Source organism: Vanessa cardui, chromosome 4 (genome assembly GCF_905220365.1).
Source record: "Vanessa cardui chromosome 4, ilVanCard2.1, whole genome shotgun sequence".
Taxonomy (NCBI): Eukaryota; Metazoa; Arthropoda; class Insecta; order Lepidoptera; family Nymphalidae; genus Vanessa; species Vanessa cardui.
The window spans coordinates 2,346,806-2,366,051 of record NC_061126.1 but is presented as its reverse complement, the minus strand read 5'-3'; the positions used below and the strand labels follow the sequence as shown (position 1 = coordinate 2,366,051).

At 33.5% G+C, this 19,246-nt stretch overlaps 1 protein-coding gene across 1 annotated transcript in view; it reads right to left on the bottom strand.

The window, feature by feature from the left end:
• Positions 1 to 300: 300 nt before the first annotated feature.
• LOC124544210 (cholecystokinin receptor type A-like) overlaps positions 301 to 19,246 on the bottom strand; it is a 61,395-nt gene continuing 42,449 nt past the window's right edge. Inside the window, exon 4 of the mRNA XM_047122673.1 lies at positions 301 to 509. Within this exon, the coding sequence (XP_046978629.1) occupies positions 301 to 509 (209 nt within the window). The remainder of the gene's footprint in view (positions 510 to 19,246) is intronic.

The following is a 19,246-nucleotide window of genomic DNA, read 5'->3' as shown; positions in this document are numbered from 1 at the left end:
ACAAGACTTTAAATAAGTGTGACGTAAATATAAATTGATTGTTCAATGTTCAAATTAAACTGTATCCATTTACATAATGCGCCCAGATTAAACGCTCACTTTTGTATCTATTCTGTGGCTCGGAAATTCTCAGGAGTGATCTTCATTTCGAATAAAAGTGGTATCTTTTTATGTTGACAGCATGACAGATTTAATAATTCAGAAACGTTTCAAAAGAAATATGCTAAAGGATATTTGAATAAAGTCGGTCCTAAGATAAAACTTGAAGTATGTTTGAATGAAGTAGAATAGATCATTCAGCTACTTACCGTTTCCTCTCATAGGCTGTAAAGTTGATACAATCAGAATCGGTGAGTTCAAAGCGACGGAGAAAACCCACACCATCGCAATCATCTTGTACGCGTGACACTGTGTCTGCCATTTTCTCGACTTCAACGGTCTGCATATTGCGAAGTACCTCTCCAAAGAAATGGCTACCAAAGTCCATACATCCACGGAGACTGATACAGCTGGAAGAAAAAAACTCAATTACTTTTCTATACTACACAAATAACAAAGGAAAAACGTGTATATTTTGAAGAACAAAGATACAACCTTTTTATTATTGACTATGATTTTGATTCCTTTGAAGTCAAATAAATAATCGTTTCAATAGCTACCGGTCATTGTAGTGCTTTCAATACTATGAATTTAAATAAAATTGTATTTATATCATACAGAGCAGACAAATTGTATGAATACATAGAAAAAAAATCTGTACCTACTAAATAATTCGCTTAACCTACAAGTTATTAATAATAAGGTCTGTAACATCGGCATGACCCAAATAGTTACGAAAGCCACTTGGATTTTCGTTCGTTGGGATTGCAACTGACATTGATATATCGAGAAAATTCAATATAAGGAAAGAATAATGTCATATAAAATATTGATGAATGTTGAATTTGATCAATATTGAAAGTTAATTAATGATATACCCAAATTATTTTAATATCAGTATCACATACATCATAATAATTTACCACAGTGAGTTGATCAGATATCGCAGGTGTTATCATTAGTCGTCGTTACTCCTTAAGCGCACTCTCAATCAATAGCGGATAATACTGTCGTGTTCTGATTTCAAGGATGAATAAGCCAGGGGATTATGGATACACGCACAACGATCAGGCTTTCCTTAATAACGTAAGCGAGATCTTTTATACAAATTAGACAACCTGGCTCTGAACAATTACTATTGATAAATAATTTACAGCAATATTTGGAGTTTAAACGAAAACTATATGTTTATAGTATAAAAGCTATTAAAATAAATATTTGCTATAATATTTTGTGACAATTTCCTATACCACATATTATTTCGGACATTATTTTTGTTAATGTGTATTGCAATTATATACGTAGAGGCTTTGTGTAAATCCATATGCGTAGGTAACTTGTTATATATTCTACCATCAAGCAACAAAATTTAATACTGCTTTTTGTAACTATACGCACAAGGGACGCAACAGCTCAGCTGAAAGGTCAATGGGGCAATGGTTATGTAAGAAATGGTGTAAATTTCATACGCTGCTAATCAACACTTAGTGACCACTTACCACCCAGAAATTTTTCCATAAAAATAAATTAAATAAAAATAGTGGGATCGTGGCCGAGGTAAAATTAGGATTTGTGAATGAAGGTTACCAAAAATCCGTAAGCTTTCTAAATAGTGTCTAGCCAATGGAATACTCGTATTTCAGCTGCTCACGACTAGAAAAATTAAAAATATTATTATAAACGTTTAGTTTAGTTAGGATGAGACTATTTTAACGTCAGATAAAATGAGATTATGATATTATTTTTGAAACTTAAGACATTATATCCCAAGCGGCTTCTGTAGCCATTTTGAATCGCTTTACAGACTGAGACAGCTAAGCGATGCCTGCCAATACATTGATAGTTTGAAGTTATAAGTTATTTAGAAAGCTTAACCAACTATTTATAAACTGTGTTTCAGAATCACACTAATGCAGTTTAAGACTAATATTTTTATTTAAAAAAAAGTAACAGTCGAATTAAAAACTATATATTTCTTCCCATCGAAGCTGCTACTGAATTTGCTGAGTAAATTTGTAAATTTGTTTTTCCTACATCACGAAATAATTCAATTCTATAGCAGCCCATTAGAAACTGATTAGTGGTTTGCGAGTGTTTGTGAAACAAACAGCCAGGTACTCAAGCTTTCGCTTTTGTGTTATGAATTCCGAAATAGATCTTGAACAATACAGTATTTATTTGTCACGTGACTTCAGAAATGGCTGGTCCGCCTAATCGTCTTCCGAAATCTTGTGGCTATGTTTAGAATAATACTCAGTGGAAATTTGAAATGGGTTATTAGGGGTACCTACGGGTATTCTCTGTAATTTAGTGCTTTAGAAAACTTAAGGGATTCAGATAAATATGAAATTTCATAAAATATTTCTTTACATAAGAATAATTAACAAATATGAATTAAAAATAATGATTGTATAAATTATGATTTTTTATAAAATTGTAAAAACAACTCAAAATTTTAATTGAAATTACTTCAAAGTTTTTTTTTTATTATATCTATTACAACAACAAACAACAGCAGCCTCCCACTGCTGGGCTAAAGGCCTCCATATAACATATTCCACCACGCTGTTCCAATGCGGGTTGGTGGAATACACGGTATGTGGCAAAATTTCTATGAAATTTGTCACAAGCAGGTTTCCTCACGATGTTTTCCTTCACCGTTGAGCACGAGATGAATTATAAAGACAAATTAAGTACATGAATCAGCGGTGCTTGCCTGGGTTTGAACCCGCAATCAACGGTTAAGATGCACGCGTTCTAACCACTGGGCCATCTCGACTCGTTTTATATCAATTATTGTTACTTTATTCAGCTCTAGAAATATTATGATGTTATTAAGATACAGCATGGTATGCTGTTATTCTTGAGAATTAAATTGATTTGTTTTTTACCGTACATTATATTATATTGATAACCATTACAGAATATATACAGAATTAGTGCCAATCAGTCTTATTTAGATACATGAATATTTGTTTATTTTAAATCCTGTACAATAAACTGTGTTAATCTGATGTTTGTACTTCTTTGTATTTCAGTTTCATTGGTTTAAAAAAAGGCAATTATCTGATTGTTACTTTTAGGAATTTCAACAGATTCGAAGAATCAATTGGTGAGCAAAAGCGACTGTGTGAAAATCGTAACTGTTTGTAACTGATGACAAAAGGGTCATGATATCCCAAGGTAAGGAATTAAAACATTTATTACAGCGCCACTGGTGACAATTTTTCACTAGAAATGTAATAAAGAAGGTTAATATTGTGGAAAGTTATCTTTAAGACGATCTATGGTCAATGTTTAAATGCCACGTTTATCAAAAATGCTGAACACATAATTGTCAATTAGTTAGACTTACCTAACAGTTTCATTTTAATAAATAAATTGACTTTATAACATTGAAACGATCAATAGCTATCATCATGTTCAGACAGCAAACAGGATATCCGATACTAGTTGTCGCCCGCGGCTTCGCTTGCATTTTAGGCAATTATTTGTCATGTGTAAGAACTAGCGCGCACTGGTAACTTTTGTCACGATGACTGGTTCGTCACTCTTGTCGAGTCCGTGAATATGTACAGATGCAGACACAAATGTCACGTCGTAACGTGCGCGCACCTCCATACATATTCATGGACTCGACAAGAGTGACGAAACAGTCACCGCGACAAAAGTCACCGCTAGTTTTTAGCCAAAAACCCTATCATTTCTTGGAGTTCATATTTGCTTCATACCAAATTTCATCAAATTCGGTTCATTGGTTTGGGCGACAGATTTACTTTCACATTTATGATATTAGTATAGATTTTATCGCTAGCTAAATAATTGATTTATGCTAGTATGTATGATGGACATATTATAATAAATTTGTAATCCATTAGACACTAAAATGAATTTGGCGTGGACAAAACAAATCATTCAAGCCTAAAAGAAAGATCAACTTAAGTACGGTTCAATATTCGACCGCAAGAAAAACACACCAGAAACTGATGTATAATAGGCTATTTGACAATGCGAAAAATAAATTGTGAACTATTGTTATCAGTGTATATTATGAGTTTAAAAATGGTTATTTACTTACGAAAGTTGAAAATAATACTTAATTTATTCAAGAATACATAAATAAAAATGCATTTTTCAAACGTTTGTCACGTGACACAAATCGCTTCTGATTGGCCGGGCTTATGATGAAGTCACTTTCTAGTTAACCTTGATTTTCTACTATATGTATCACAAAGTGACTTCACCGACCCTATTGCAGCGCCATATTGTCCAAGTAAGGTTTTTAAGCGCTATTTAAATATGGAATTTTTAATATGATATTTCTCGGCAAATTTGTGCTAGAAATAAAAAAAATCAACTTTTACTGGGTTCCTTAACTTCTACTAAATAATATAAAATATATTTTAAAAACCAGTCAAATAGCCTATTAGAGGGAATTAAATTTTTCTTAGCGAAAAACTTTTTACTGGGCGCAACACCTATGTTTATTGAGAACGTAAATGCTTGAAACGCGCTACTTAAAAATAAGGGTTCATTTTTATTTCTTAACATTGATATAAACGTAAAATAAATGGCCCGTATGTTCCTTCCATTTGGGAGAATGTCTGAAGCCTATTCCAACATGATGCGCCAATACGGATTGGCTACACGCGACGCAGAATTTAAGTGAAAATCGACATATGCCTCTTTGCGATGCTTTTCTTCATCACTGAGCACGCGATAAATGATAAATACAATATAAGTACAGGAATCGCTTACAGTACGGTTTTATTGAATTTGCCGATTCTACATCTAAGTTGTGTCGGACTTTGCAGTTTTAATGCTCGATAAAATAAATTTTATGTATTTATTTGTATGACGTCATCACACCCACTCCACGTGTTTCTGGAATTAGATATATTTTGACATACAATTTGTATACGTGCTATTAATAATATTTACAAGAATTTGCATTTGATTTTTAAATGAACTGTTTATTGATCTGAGTAAAACAAAACAACAAAAACGTTTAGGTTATTTACCTTTGATTATTGTTCGTCATTGATGAATGGTTAGGTTTAATGAGGTATACACGAACGCTAGGTGTCTAGACTTAATTTATGTACGCCGTCAAATGTAAAAGAGTATTTATGTATAATAAATATTAAGTAAATTTTCAAATAATTATTCAGTAGCTCAATTTCCGTTTTTGTCTCTTGATTTACATTTAAGCCCTAAATTTGAATTAAGACTAAAATTAGTTATACTATTCAGGCTTAGTGTAAATGAATGAAACATAAAAGCGAAACTTAATTAAGCAGAAAATTTTAAAAATGGAACATTTTGTAGAATCAATGTGCTTGTACTTAATTATGATTGTGAATAATGAGTGAATGGTGATATCCCTTGGTAAATGAGACATGTATCTAAAATACCGTAAAAAAAGATAATTTTGAATTTCGAATATAATTTTCGTCTTTGCGTGAAAAACAATATTCACGGAAACAACATATTTTAGTACTACGGCATCACGTTACTGCCAGCGCTGGATACTGTATTGGCCGTTTACACGACCCCAGTGGCGCCGTCGTATTGAATAAAAAATTTATTCCTCAGGCCTGAAATTGGACTAGTACAGTCCAATTTCGGGACTAGATTCATGCACTTCACTGTCAAAACAAATTCATCAATTTGAAAAACAGAACATTCTACAGATTAACTGAAGTGAAATAAAAAAAAAACAGTCTTATTGTTTCTTTCGTCATAAGTATCATTGCAAGTCTTGATATGTTTTAAGTTTATATTGCTATTATATTTGTATAGGTTTAATACGTAAATATATAATTGCAAAGTGCGGGTACTTATAGCCCATAATAATATTATAAATGCGGAAATAACTGTCTGCGTATCTGTCTGTCTGTATTTCTGTCTATCTTTCTCTTTCATTGCAGAACCTGTAAACCGAATTTGATGAAATGAATGATTTTCCATTAAAAGCAGGCTTGACCTTCAAGGTAGGAATACTCATTCGTGCGTAATATATGAACAGCTATTTAAATATTATATACTAAAACGTCCTTCAAAATGCGCTGCATATTCTGTATGGATGTTGGTATAAGAGTCGAGATGGCCCATTGGTTAGGGCACGTGCATTTCAACCGATGCTACGAGTTCAAACCTAGGCAAGCACCACCGCATATTCATGTGCTTAATTTGTGAAAGAAAACATCGTGAGGAAACCATTATGTGTCTAATTTCGTAGAAGTTACCGTTATTGGAAAAGTGGAGTCGAATATGTTTCAAAATCATGTCCTCAGAGGGAGAGGAGGCCTTAGCCCAGCAGTGGAAAATTTACAGGCTGTTGTTGTTGTTGGATGCATATTGGTTAGCTTTTTACATTGCAATGAATTTCAATAGGATTTCATAAGAATTATCTTAATAACTACTTATAATATGGGTTTTACAATTTTCTACCTTTTATTAATTTCAAACAGTGTCATGCTTAGGTTTATTATACATTACATTATTATTCTTGATTACATTTTATGTTGCTCTAATTTATCATTGGTATAAAGATAAATTAGTGTGTAGCGTATAGAAGAAACATACAAAACGTTTTAAAAAAATCCACTTCTACTCATTGTAAAAATTACTATAATAATTAATTCATATTATGCAAATAATATGATAAATTTACCATTTTATACGTACTAAGAGACTTATACTTCTCGTAAATTATTTTTTAACTAATTCAGCAGAGATGCTGAAAGGGTTGGGATTGTGTAAAAAAATATCATTAGAGTATAAAAAGATAAATTGGAAAGTTTATTGTTAATTTTGAATGATAAATATCATTAGAGTATAAAAAGATAAATTGGAAAGTTTATTGTTAATTTTGAATGAAATGCATTTGCTAAAAAAATCCTTACTAATATTATAAATGCGAAAGTATCTCTGTCTGTCTGTCTGTCTGTCTGTCTGTCCCGCTTTCACGGCAAAACTACTGAACCAATTGTAATGAAATTTGGTACACAGATAGTCTAAAGCCTGAGAAAGGACATAGGCTACTTTTTAACTGGAAAAAAGGGTTATAAGGGGGGGAAATGGGGGTCAAAGTTTGTATGAAACTTTTTTTTGGAATGGACTACGGCTTTGAAATTTGGCTTAAATATTGTTTATTGAAAATAAAGAAATATGTGCTCAGCGGTTTTTGTGTATTTTTCTTTTATAAGGGGGCAATGGGGGTGGGGGGGTCAAACGTTTTTCGAAGCTTTGAAATTGATACTTTCGCGTTTATAATATAAGTATGAATTTAAAACAATGAAATATGAGCACCGCAGTTATTGGGTATTTTGCTGTTAAGGGAGGTATTGGGGGGGGGCGGTTCAGAGCTTTGTAAAACCTTTGACCCCCGTCAAAGCTTTGAAATTTGACACAAATATTGTCCTTTTAAAGCAATGAAATATGCGTACCGCGGAAGTAACTCTGTCTGTCCGTCTGTCTGTCTCTCTACCTGTCTCCTCGCTTTCACGCGAAACGCGAAACAAATAGTTTAAAGTCTTTAGAATCTGCGGCTGCGAGCCTGCGAATCGCCGCGCGTGGAGGCGGGGCTTGGCGCAACGCGCCGCGTGGTTTAGTGGGGGTAACATGTCTAAGTGTCGTTACCCGAACGGGCAGACACGTGAGGGCAGACGACTGTGACACACGCATGCGAAATTGAATTTTTCCGATACAAATTCATTGGTATTCACTTCAAATTGATTACAAAATCGTGAATCAAGTATCTTTTCGTTTTTGGTTTTCTTTAGTTGGGTCATCGCATTGTATTTTATTCGTTATTCTTATTTGTTGGTACATTTGGATACTATAATTTCTTGGTTTTGGTTTTTTGATTGTTGTTATTAAATGTTAAGTAGGTCTTTATTTCGCGTGTGTATTTTCGTAAAACATACGTAGTAACGTACTTTTGTGTTTTTAATGCTCTCAAAAAAAAACCTGTAAATTTAAATTACATATTAAGTTTATTTGCTTCGACTATTTTCTTGAGTTAAATATATATTGTAAGTTAATAGTATTAAAATTTTGTTCATTGTCAATAACAATAGTTAAATAAGAAAAAAACTGTAAGCTTAAATTGCATATTAAATTTATTGTTTCGACTATTTCCTTGAGTTAAATATATATTGTAAGTTATAGTTAAATAATTCAATAAAAATAGTTAAATAATTTCTCTAAAATAATTTCGATTTTTATTAAATTGTTTTGCGTGTGTATGTTCGTAAAACATATGTATTTCTTTTTTTAACATTAATGCTCTTAAAAAAGCATTAAGTTTAAATTACATAGTAAGTTTGTTTGCTTTGATCACTTTCTTAAAATAATACATATTTAAGTTATAGTATAGTATAAAGATTTTGTTTTTTGTAAAAAAAATTGTTAAGTACTAAATAATGTAAGCATAAACGTAAATAATTTATATTCATATTGAGAAGTTTTTCTTTGTAATTACAGAAGTAAAATAAAGTATAAATACTTAGTTAAAGGTGTTTTTACAATCTTATAATATATTTTCAATCGAGAGGTAATTTTGGTTCGTGTACAAACTATAAGTAGAACTTTTTTTTATTTAATTACGTTGTTTTTATTCTAATATGCCTAGAAAACGCAAATCTGATCTAGGGCGAAGATCTAGCAGAGCTCGCGCTAAGAGAATCGCTAGAAGCCAAGAGTCTGAAGAGCACACTCAAACCCGTTTGACTTTAGATGCCGAGCGTCATGCATCGCAAAGAGCTGCTGAGACTGAAGAGCAAAGCCAAGCGCGGCGGATTTTAGATGCTCAACATCACATAGCTCAAAGAGCTGCTGAAACCTTGGTTCAAAGTCAAGCACGGCGACGATTAGATGCTGATCGTCACGCGGCTCTGAGAGATGCTGAGACCTCAGAACAAAGTCAAGCACGGCGACGATTAGATGCTGATCGTCACGCGGCTCTGAGAGATGCTGAGACCTCAGAACAAAGTCAAGCACGGCGACGATTAGATGCTGATCGTCACGCGGCTCTGAGAGATGCTGAGAATTTAAAACAAAGGCAAGCACGGCGAGGATTAGATGCCGAACGTCACGCATCTCAAAGGGCTGCTGAAACATTAGAACAAACACAGTTACGAAGGGTTTTAGATGCTGATCGTCATGCTTCATTATTTGCTGTAGAGTCCCAAGAAGAATCGCAAAGACGACGTCTTATAAATGCTGAAAGGCTGTCGCAAAGGAGAAGAGCATTTACACACAATACATGGAATTCATTTCATGAGGCTGCTTTTGATTATGACCCTTCGATCGATTATATTAATCATCGATTAATTCTTATAGGACGGATGGATAAAAAGTGTACATACTGCGAAGCATTGAAATGGAAAGAGGAAACTCCGGGTATGTGTTGTTCTGGTGGCAAAATATCACTTCCATCCCTTGGTGAGCCAGAGGAACCTCTAAAATCTTTACTTTTGTACGACAGTAACGAATCACGCTCTTTTTTAAACAAAATAAGGAAATACAATTGCTGTTTTCAAATGACGTCATTTGGAGTAGATAACGAAGTTGTTATGCCCGGATTTTCCACTACGTTTACAATCCAAGGACAGATCTATCATAGGATTGGTTCTTTGCTGCCAACAAACGAACAGCCAAAATTTTTGCAAATTTACTTCATGGGAGACGAAAACAGCGAAGTTGATCGTAGGTGTCAAACTATTCAAGGAGTTGAAAGAGATATCGTTTTAAAAATTCAAAGAATGTTGCATGAGCATAACAGCCTCATTAATACTTTCAAAACTGCGTTGGAAAGAATGCCGGGAGAAGAATACAAGTTGGTCATGCACCCTGACCGTACACCGAGTGGAGAACATGAAAGACGGTATAATGCACCCTTAATCAATGAAGTCGCAGCCGTGATATCTGGCGAACAGTTTGCTTCCCGTGATATTATTTTACACACCCGCAATGATACATTAACCAGAGTACCCGACACACACAAATTTTACGACGCGCTGCAATATCCGCTTATATTCAGCAAGGGGCAGGAGGGGTATTACTTTCAAATACCTCAAGTCAGTTCTGTGACAGGCTTGCCCTTACCCAATAAAAAAATATCTTGCATGGATTTTTATGCGTATCGTATCATGATTCGAGAAAATGATTTTAATATAGTATCACGATGCAGACAACTGGCTAATCAGTTTTATGTTGACATGTACGTAAAAGTTGAAAGCGAAAGATTACGTTACATATCATTAAATCAAACCAAATTAAGAGCGGAGAACTACATTCATCTTCAAGATGCTGTGGCAAATGACGGTAATGTTAATCCTAATAATTTAGGTAAAATGGTTATTTTACCGTCTTCATTTGTAAATAGCCCCAGGTACTTGCACGAATACACTCAAGATGCTTTTGCTTATGTACGTACGTATGGTCGCCCTGATTTATTTATCACTTTCACCTGTAATCCCAAATGGCCTGAAATAGCTGATGAGTTGCTGCCGGGACAAAGTGCGATAGACAGACATGATATAGTTGCGAGAGTTTTTAGACTAAAAGTTAAAAAGCTAATGACTGTAATTAACAAAGGAAAAATATTCGGTGAAGTATTATGTTTTATGTACTCGATAGAATGGCAAAAACGCGGACTACCACACGTGCATATTTTATTGTGGTTAAAAGAGAAGTTGAGGCCTGATCAAATAGATAATATAATAAACGCTGAAATACCGGATCCCAATAATGACCAATCACTGCATGATATAATTGTTACAAATATGATCCATGGTCCTTGCGGACCTGAAAATCCCCAATGCTCTTGCATGAAGGAAGGCAGATGTACAAAAAAATATCCTCGCAAGCTTATTAAAGAAACTGTCCACAATGATAACGGATATCCACTGTATCGTAGAAGGGCGCCAGCAGACAGAGGTCTCACAGCATCTATAAAACTCAGAAATGGTAGTTATGTTACTGTAGATAACGGTTGGGTGGTTCCTTATACCCCTATATTGTCAAAAATGTTTAACGCTCACATAAATGTCGAAGCTTGCAGTTCAGTCCGCGCTATTAAATATATATGCAAGTATATTAATAAAGGTAGCGACCAAGCTATTTTTAATTTCAGGAATACGGAGGCCGCTAATCCGATCGACGAAGTACGTACATTTCAGTCTGGGCGTTATATCAGTAGCAACGAATCTGTGTGGCGGCTCTTAGGATTTCCATTACACGAGAGGCACCCAACCGTCACACACCTCAACGTGCACCTAGAAAATGGTGAACGTGTCTACTTTACTGAAAATAATTTTCAAGAAAGATTATCTTCACCTCCGAAAACGACACTTACTGCTTTTTTTGACCTCTGTTCCAAAGACGAATTTGCACGAACTCTTCTCTACGTTGAGGTACCAAGATATTATACTTGGAACACTGCAAGAAGAGAATGGAAACGACGAATTCAGGGGGTACCTGTTCCAAATTGGCCTGGTGTCAAGTCTGGAGATGCGTTAGGTCGAGTATACACTGTCCATGTTAGTAATATGGAATGTTTTTGTTTAAGAATGCTTTTACACCATGTGCGTGGGCCTACCTCCTTCAAAGATCTTAAAATGCTCAATAATCGAGAACTTTCGAATTTTCGAGAGGCATGTGAGGAAAGAGGACTATTGGAAAATGACAATCATTGGGATATAACTTTAGAAGAGGCTGTACAATGCAAATCTGCGCCCAAGGTGAGAGAGCTTTTTGCTATATTAATAGCGACATGTGCACTTTCAAATCCTCAAGAATTGTGGGAAAAATATAAAAATGATATGGCAGATGATATTTTACACAGACTGCAAGAACATGATCAAAATGCTTCATACAATGATTTAATTTACAATGACGCCTTAACAAAAGTTGAAGATCAAGTGATGACAATTACTGGAAAAGATTTATCTGATTTTGGCATGAGCAGACCACACAGAATTGGGGAAGTTAGTAGCGATTTAATGCGAGAACTAGATTACGATACCGATTTATTAATGCAACAAATAGCAGAAGCCCTTCCACTTTTAAATTCTGAGCAAAAAATAATTTTTGACACAATAATTGAAAAAGTTTCCAGTGGCCGAGGTGGTTTGTTCTTTTTGGATGCTCCAGGAGGTACAGGCAAAACCTATATTTTAAATTTTTTATTAGCTCAAATCCGGAAAGATAAAGGAGTTGCTGTTGCAGTTGCTTCTTCTGGAATCGCTGCTACACTACTTAGCGGGGGACGAACAGCGCACTCAGTTCTAAAGTTACCATTGAACTTAGCTCATGAGGAAATGCCGGTATGCAACATTAGTAAAAGCAGTGAGCGCGGAAGAATGTTACAGCAGTGTAAGTTGTTGGTTTGGGATGAATGTACGATGTCCCACAAAAGGGCCATTGAAGCACTAGATCGCTCAATGAGGGATATCAAAGGCAGCCAGGATATCATGGGAGGGATGGTGGTACTTTTAGCCGGTGACTTTAGACAGACCCTTCCGGTGATTACTAGGGGTACGCCGGCAGATGAAATAAATGCCTGTTTGAAAGCATCTGCATTATGGGTTCACGTGAAAAAGTATTGTCTCACCACGAATATGCGAGTACAACTTCACCAAGATTCTCAAGCCGGGCATTATGCAGCTACTCTTCTAAAAATCGGAGAAGATCGTATGCCAACTGACAGTAACGACATGATTACACTGAGTCGTGAGTTCTGTCAAATTGTCGATAGCTCAACTGACCTGTTAAATAATGTCTATCCGGACCTTCTGACAAATATGGCCAACGTAGAATGGCTATGTGAAAGGGCAATTTTGGCGCCGACTAATGAAATAGTTAATAAAATAAATGAACAAATCATGTTAAACGTTCAGGGAAATGTTGTCGAATACCTCTCAGTGGACAATATTATGGACACTGAACAAGTTACATCATACCCTATAGAATTTCTCAACTCCTTAGAATTATCAGGAGTACCATCCCATAAGTTAATGCTAAAAGTTGGTGTTCCAGTCCTATTAATGAGGAATCTTGACGCTCCAAGGCTATGTAATGGTACTCGGCTACAAATAACACATCTGGGGCGCAACATTATACAAGCTACAATCATGACTGGAATTGCAAAAGGACAAAATGTCTTGATTCCCCGTATTCCGATCATTCCGACAGATTTGCCATTTCAATTTAAAAGAGTACAGTTCCCTCTGAAAGCAGCATTTGCTATAACAATTAACAAAGCCCAAGGTCAGACGCTTAAAGTTGCAGGAGTTCATTTAGAAAAAAGATGTTTTTCTCATGGGCAACTCTATGTGGCATGCTCACGTGTATCAAATCCAGAAAATCTTTATGTTTTGGCAAAAGATAGCAAAACAAAAAACGTTGTTTATAAAAACGTACTTACTTAAATGTGCTCATATTTTATCAAGCTTAACACTTTAACCCTTATTTTTTATAACATCCTAAGCATACCAAAAACACCAACCAACGCAAAATATTTAAAAGGCTGTATTTAGATGTTCCTTTCCTTTGCTAAACCTTTAAACCCGGTAAAATTAGCATTGCAATAGACCTTATGTATCTCTATAATCTTAAATAAAACTAAAATTATAAACGCGAATGTTTGTGAAGATGTTTAAATGTTTGTTACCCACGCAAAAACTACTGGATTCATTTTGAGGAAACTTTGCAGTAATGTAGACTATTTTTCACCCGGCATTCCCACGGAAACGGGAACCACTGCGCTCTGTAAACTAAAGTCCACGCGGACGGAGTCGCGGGCAACAGCTATATTACATAATTATACCACTTTGCGGAACGCTCAGCGAAGCGGGCGGGTACGGCTAGTATGACTATAATAATGATAACATCGCCAACGATTGCTTTTAATTTTAAATAAAAAAAAAGAAAAACAATTTTTCTGAGTTTGAATAGATCGCTAATCCACCGCTGACATTTTTGATTAAAAATAAATGTCAAAAACATCTTCTTTTTTCATCAATGGAAGAGAGGTATGTAAATAAGTTATTTGATTGAAATTGATTCATTTCATTTCATAGAATTTAAGGCAAACCTCAAACGACGACATCTTTATGACTATGCTTGTATTCGTTGAAGTCATATTAATTATATTGGCAGTTCATACAATCATACAAAGCTTTGTTCAACAAATAATTATAATGGCAGTATCAAAACAACAACAGGTTTCGCGTTTATCAATTAATTATCATTCTAAACTGCACTGTAATTAGTTTACAAACTAAAATTCTCTTTGATTCTAGGAACGTGAAAAGATTCGGGGAATATTCAAGTACAAATATAGGGATAATAATATCAGTATGCTGATATTTTCAATGCAGAGTTAAATTGAACTATTTAAAAAGTAACAGTTCAACCACACTATTATAAACGATTTCGAAATGAGTAATTATACACAATAAAATATTTAAAAAAAATAGCACCGACATCAAATTGATCACCAAAAAGTAATAAAATAATTTGATTTAAACACGTATTATTGAAATCGGCCGATCGTATGTAAATATTTCTACATTTTGTTTTTCACTCAAAATCGTCCGAAAGTTGGTGCTATTTTTTTTAAATATTTTATTTTACTCTTTTTAGTGTTATTTTCTCAAAATAGTAATTAAAAGTCCTTTTCTAACAAATGGTTATTTGTTCATTTTCTCAAACAGCGCTGAACCTATTCCAATAAAACTTATATCTGGTGCATGATATACCAAACAATAACATAACAAAAGAAATGTTTAGTGAACCTGTACTTCTCTTCATAAAAGCTACGAAGAGGAGTATAAATCCATATATTAATGTTCAAAGAACTATTTCCTAACTCCTAGTAATTGAGGACTTACACCTTCCATCATCAGCTCAGCAGTATAATATTATGATTGCTAGAAGAAAATGCCAATATAACTTCAGAAATTATGTAAAACACGGTACATATGCCTATAAAATATGAGGGTTCCCCTCAATTTTTCCAGGATCACATCATCAGAACCTGTTCTAATTAATATGGGACCAAATAGAAGGTGCCACCTTTCAGACAAAAAAAGAATTTTTAAAATAGGTCCACGCGTCTTCGATAAATCAGGGAATATACATAAAAAAAAGATTCCGACGAATTGATAACCACCTCCTTTTTGAAGTCGGTTAAAAATATATGCAACGGAAAAATAAGTCTGTAACACTTATACGTTTCACTTTTACCATTATACAATTTGACATTGATGAAAATAAATAATTTATAAGAAAATTAAGCCGATTTTAAAATTAATAAAAACAGTTAGTTAGTTGACTAAAAATTAAAAAAAACGTATTGCTTTGATACTACCAGACCGATTTTAATGAAACTTACACTGTACAAAAAGATGAACTTAAGCATTATCATCTCAATACGACTTTTAGCTATCGAGAAATTCGTGGACAAACATACAAACATACACTTACGAAATTGGTCACACGTGTCATCATCATACTCGAATATAATTCAATTCTAAAAATACATTTACATATAATTCTATAAATATGTTACGCGCATACATACTAAACTGATAACCATATTTTTTAGAAGTTGGTTAAAATATATGTTTTCCATGTTTCCTTAATCACTGAGTATGAGACGATTTACAAATACAAATGAACTACACGAAAATTATCTGTTAACACACACTGTACACAGTATGAACCGTCACCTTTGTTAAATACCTTCGCATACTATCTATTTTCAAAGAAAACGGTAGACCAAAAAACGAGACTAATTCTCTTTAAATTCTTAATTGAGAGACTGACAGATTTTAAAGTCTCCAAAGAACGTTAGTTTGCTGAAAAATATCATAAAACAAACGTCTTTTTAGATGATGAAACACTTTGGGAATAAAGCAATCGGCTCCAGACCATTTCAAATAAATATAACAGGTTATTAACCTTTTCATATTTGAGGTAAAAAAAACGATTAACGAGTAAAGAGACTTTGCTTTTAACCTAACATTCTAACATTCATATTTCAATAACACAAGTGCTTCAGCTTCTTACATTGGGATCAGAGTAATGTATGTGATGTTGTTCCATATTTATTTATTTATTGACTTTTTATTTGAAATTCAAATAATAAGTACAATTAGCTATTAATAATAATACTAACTAGTGGGCCGATTTTTAGGAATTTCGAAACCTATGATGGATTTGTCATAGGTTTCACTGTAAACTGACGTCATCTAATCGCAGGTTTATATATGTATATATACACATTACACCGCACTCTAAAATTAATTATTTGTTAAATTGTAACAATTTATTAGTAAATGGCTATCAAGAATCCTCTTTAATATTTTACATCTCTTCAAAATGAGACAGTTAGTCTTTTATGTACAGCTATCGTCCCATAGTTATTGAGACAAAAATCTGCTTACGCTATTAATATATAAAGCACCGGTTTCTTAAAGCAGAATCAAACGTAATGCATCAGCCTTATGTTTTAAACTCTATCGACACGTGTAGTTGAGCACAGCAAGTGCTATTTATAATTTACGTACATTATCAGATAGCAAAAAGCAAAGTCGCTTTCCGCTGTATGTCTGTCCCTGTGTATGCTTAATTAAAACTCCGCAACGGATTTTGATGCGGTTTTTATAATAGATGTAATGATTCAAGGGGTAAGTTTATAAGTATAATACATGCAAAATAAAAGATTTTTGCATTTGATTTACGAGATATTTTATTAATTCCTCTTTGAATATTATATAAGCCAAGATATGTGGGATACATATATACGTGCTGATATACAGTTGTTTTATCCCAATTCTTAACATTTGAATGAAGACAGTAAAATACGACCGGAAAATAATTTGGCGGATTAACGGATTAAAGAGTAGATGTACAAGGTGTACAAGTATTGTCAATGTTCGAAATAAAGGCTACATCAGACACCTAAATGTCAGAAAATCGGCTTAATGACGCAACTCGAATGGAGTTCTAATTTTAAAATGTGTTCTAACAACACTCAACGTGTTGAATCTCATGCTCAAAAGTGTAGGAAAATAGGAAACCTTAGTCCTACGACATTTCTATACTTGTTCCTATTAATGTGGGAAGCAATGTTATGCCCTTTGAATTTTTTTGCACTCACACTTACCAAAAGAACTAGTAACAATACTAACTATTGTGGTACAATATTGGACTGAGTAGTACTTGCAGAACTATCGATACTTTGATTATCGATACTTGACCTTGAAAACTATTCAGGATATTGATACCTCTCCGTGAGCAATAGTATCGATAGTGGCAATTCGAATTCGTCATTATCCTTTTCCAAAAATTAATTCAAAGACTGTCGATAGTCCAGAACTATAGATAGTATGAAAAGTATTGCTGTTACCAATAGTAAAAACGGCGTATTACTCGATACAAGATTTTGTAGATGATAAAAAAGCGTGGAATTAATACCTGTTGAATTCCACGCAGGATATGTTAATTTAAATAATTGTATTAACTAACATGACTTTGTATTTTTTGAAATGTTGAAAAAGTGTAACTACTGAGTTTTTTGCCGGTTCTTCTCGGTAGAATCTACTTTCCGAACCGGTGGTAGCTTCACTTAATTGTTAGTTGACGATACAAAGGTGCTTGTAAAAGCTCACTTGAATAAAAAAAGTCAAATCAATTTATTCTTGTTTATAGGGTTATGAGTAGTGTTGCATATCGATACTTAAGAACTATCGATATGCAACACTACTCATAGCCCTATAAACAAGAATAAATTGATTTGACTTTTTTATATTTTATTATTTGTTTACATATAATATAAGAATATACGCAATATTAGATTTTGTTTTCATTACATTTAAAATATTAATCTTTAAGGAATAAATAAGATAGAATAGATAGCATTATAATAATATATATATAATAAAAATAATATTTTTATGAGAAAATGAGATACTCATAGCATTGGTTCAAGAACCAACACAAACTTGTTACTCCTGTTACTCGACTGCATAGAGCTTAAAAGAGTTTTACAACAGGATCCCAGAAAGCGATCAAAATGCCTATGTTGCCAAATTAAAAAAAAATATTAAGGAACGCCTATGTGCAAAAGATTATTATACTATTAATAAGTTTATGATCGATATTACACCTTGGAAACGAAACGTTCACCTCCTGGCTATTTCTTTTCATATTAAAGTGGTCAGGGTATTATTTTCTTTTCCGAACCGTTGGTAATATTTCAATTGACCATCAATAAGATAGTGTAATATTTATTAAAGTAAGTTGAGTTTAATGTTTTTCAATGTTTAAGATCCTGACGCTACAAAATGGGAATTATGAAAGGTTAAAAATAAAAGTACACTTATGCTTTTAAAGTTAATCTTTTCAAAAGTTACGAGAGCATTTTTCAAGGTCCATTTGAAGTTCAAAGTTTCTATAACTTTTACGATGCATAAAGGTGTTGATTATACACTTTTTCTTTTTAAAATAACAAGCACTTTTAGTTTTTGTTAGCTTCAGTTCCTGGTTTGTACTTCGAAGTGTAAAAATAAATATTTATGTACATAAAACTTTTAAAAATACATATTATATATTTGAATTAATATTAATCATTACCATTATTTTTGTATAAATGAAAATAAATTTTATTTTTTTTAATTTTTTTAAATCATAAAAATGTTATTTGGAATATGTCCATGATAGACTTATCGATAAGAACTTGAGATATTATGAAGACATTCAAAAAGCTCTCATATAATGATTTTTGAAGTAATAACTTCTTATGGGTAAACCGTTTCGTTACGTAACGCGTTACACGCGTTAAGTATGTCTCGCTTCTCTTACGCATACGATAGCGGTATGCATACTTTCACTCTAACGCTACCCGTATTCTGGACAGCTGAATATCCAAGACTTATATTTCTATTTGAAACAGCCGAGGCAATCATTTATTCCTAGGGTGTGTCTTAATCAAAAAAATTCATTACTTTTATAAAATCCTTTAACACAGGGGGTGTTAAAATTTTGGGTTTTTTTTAGTTCTACAATTGAATAATTTTGCACGTTTTCTGGGATGTTGTAGTACTGCATTCTTATTCCTAGCACTATTAGC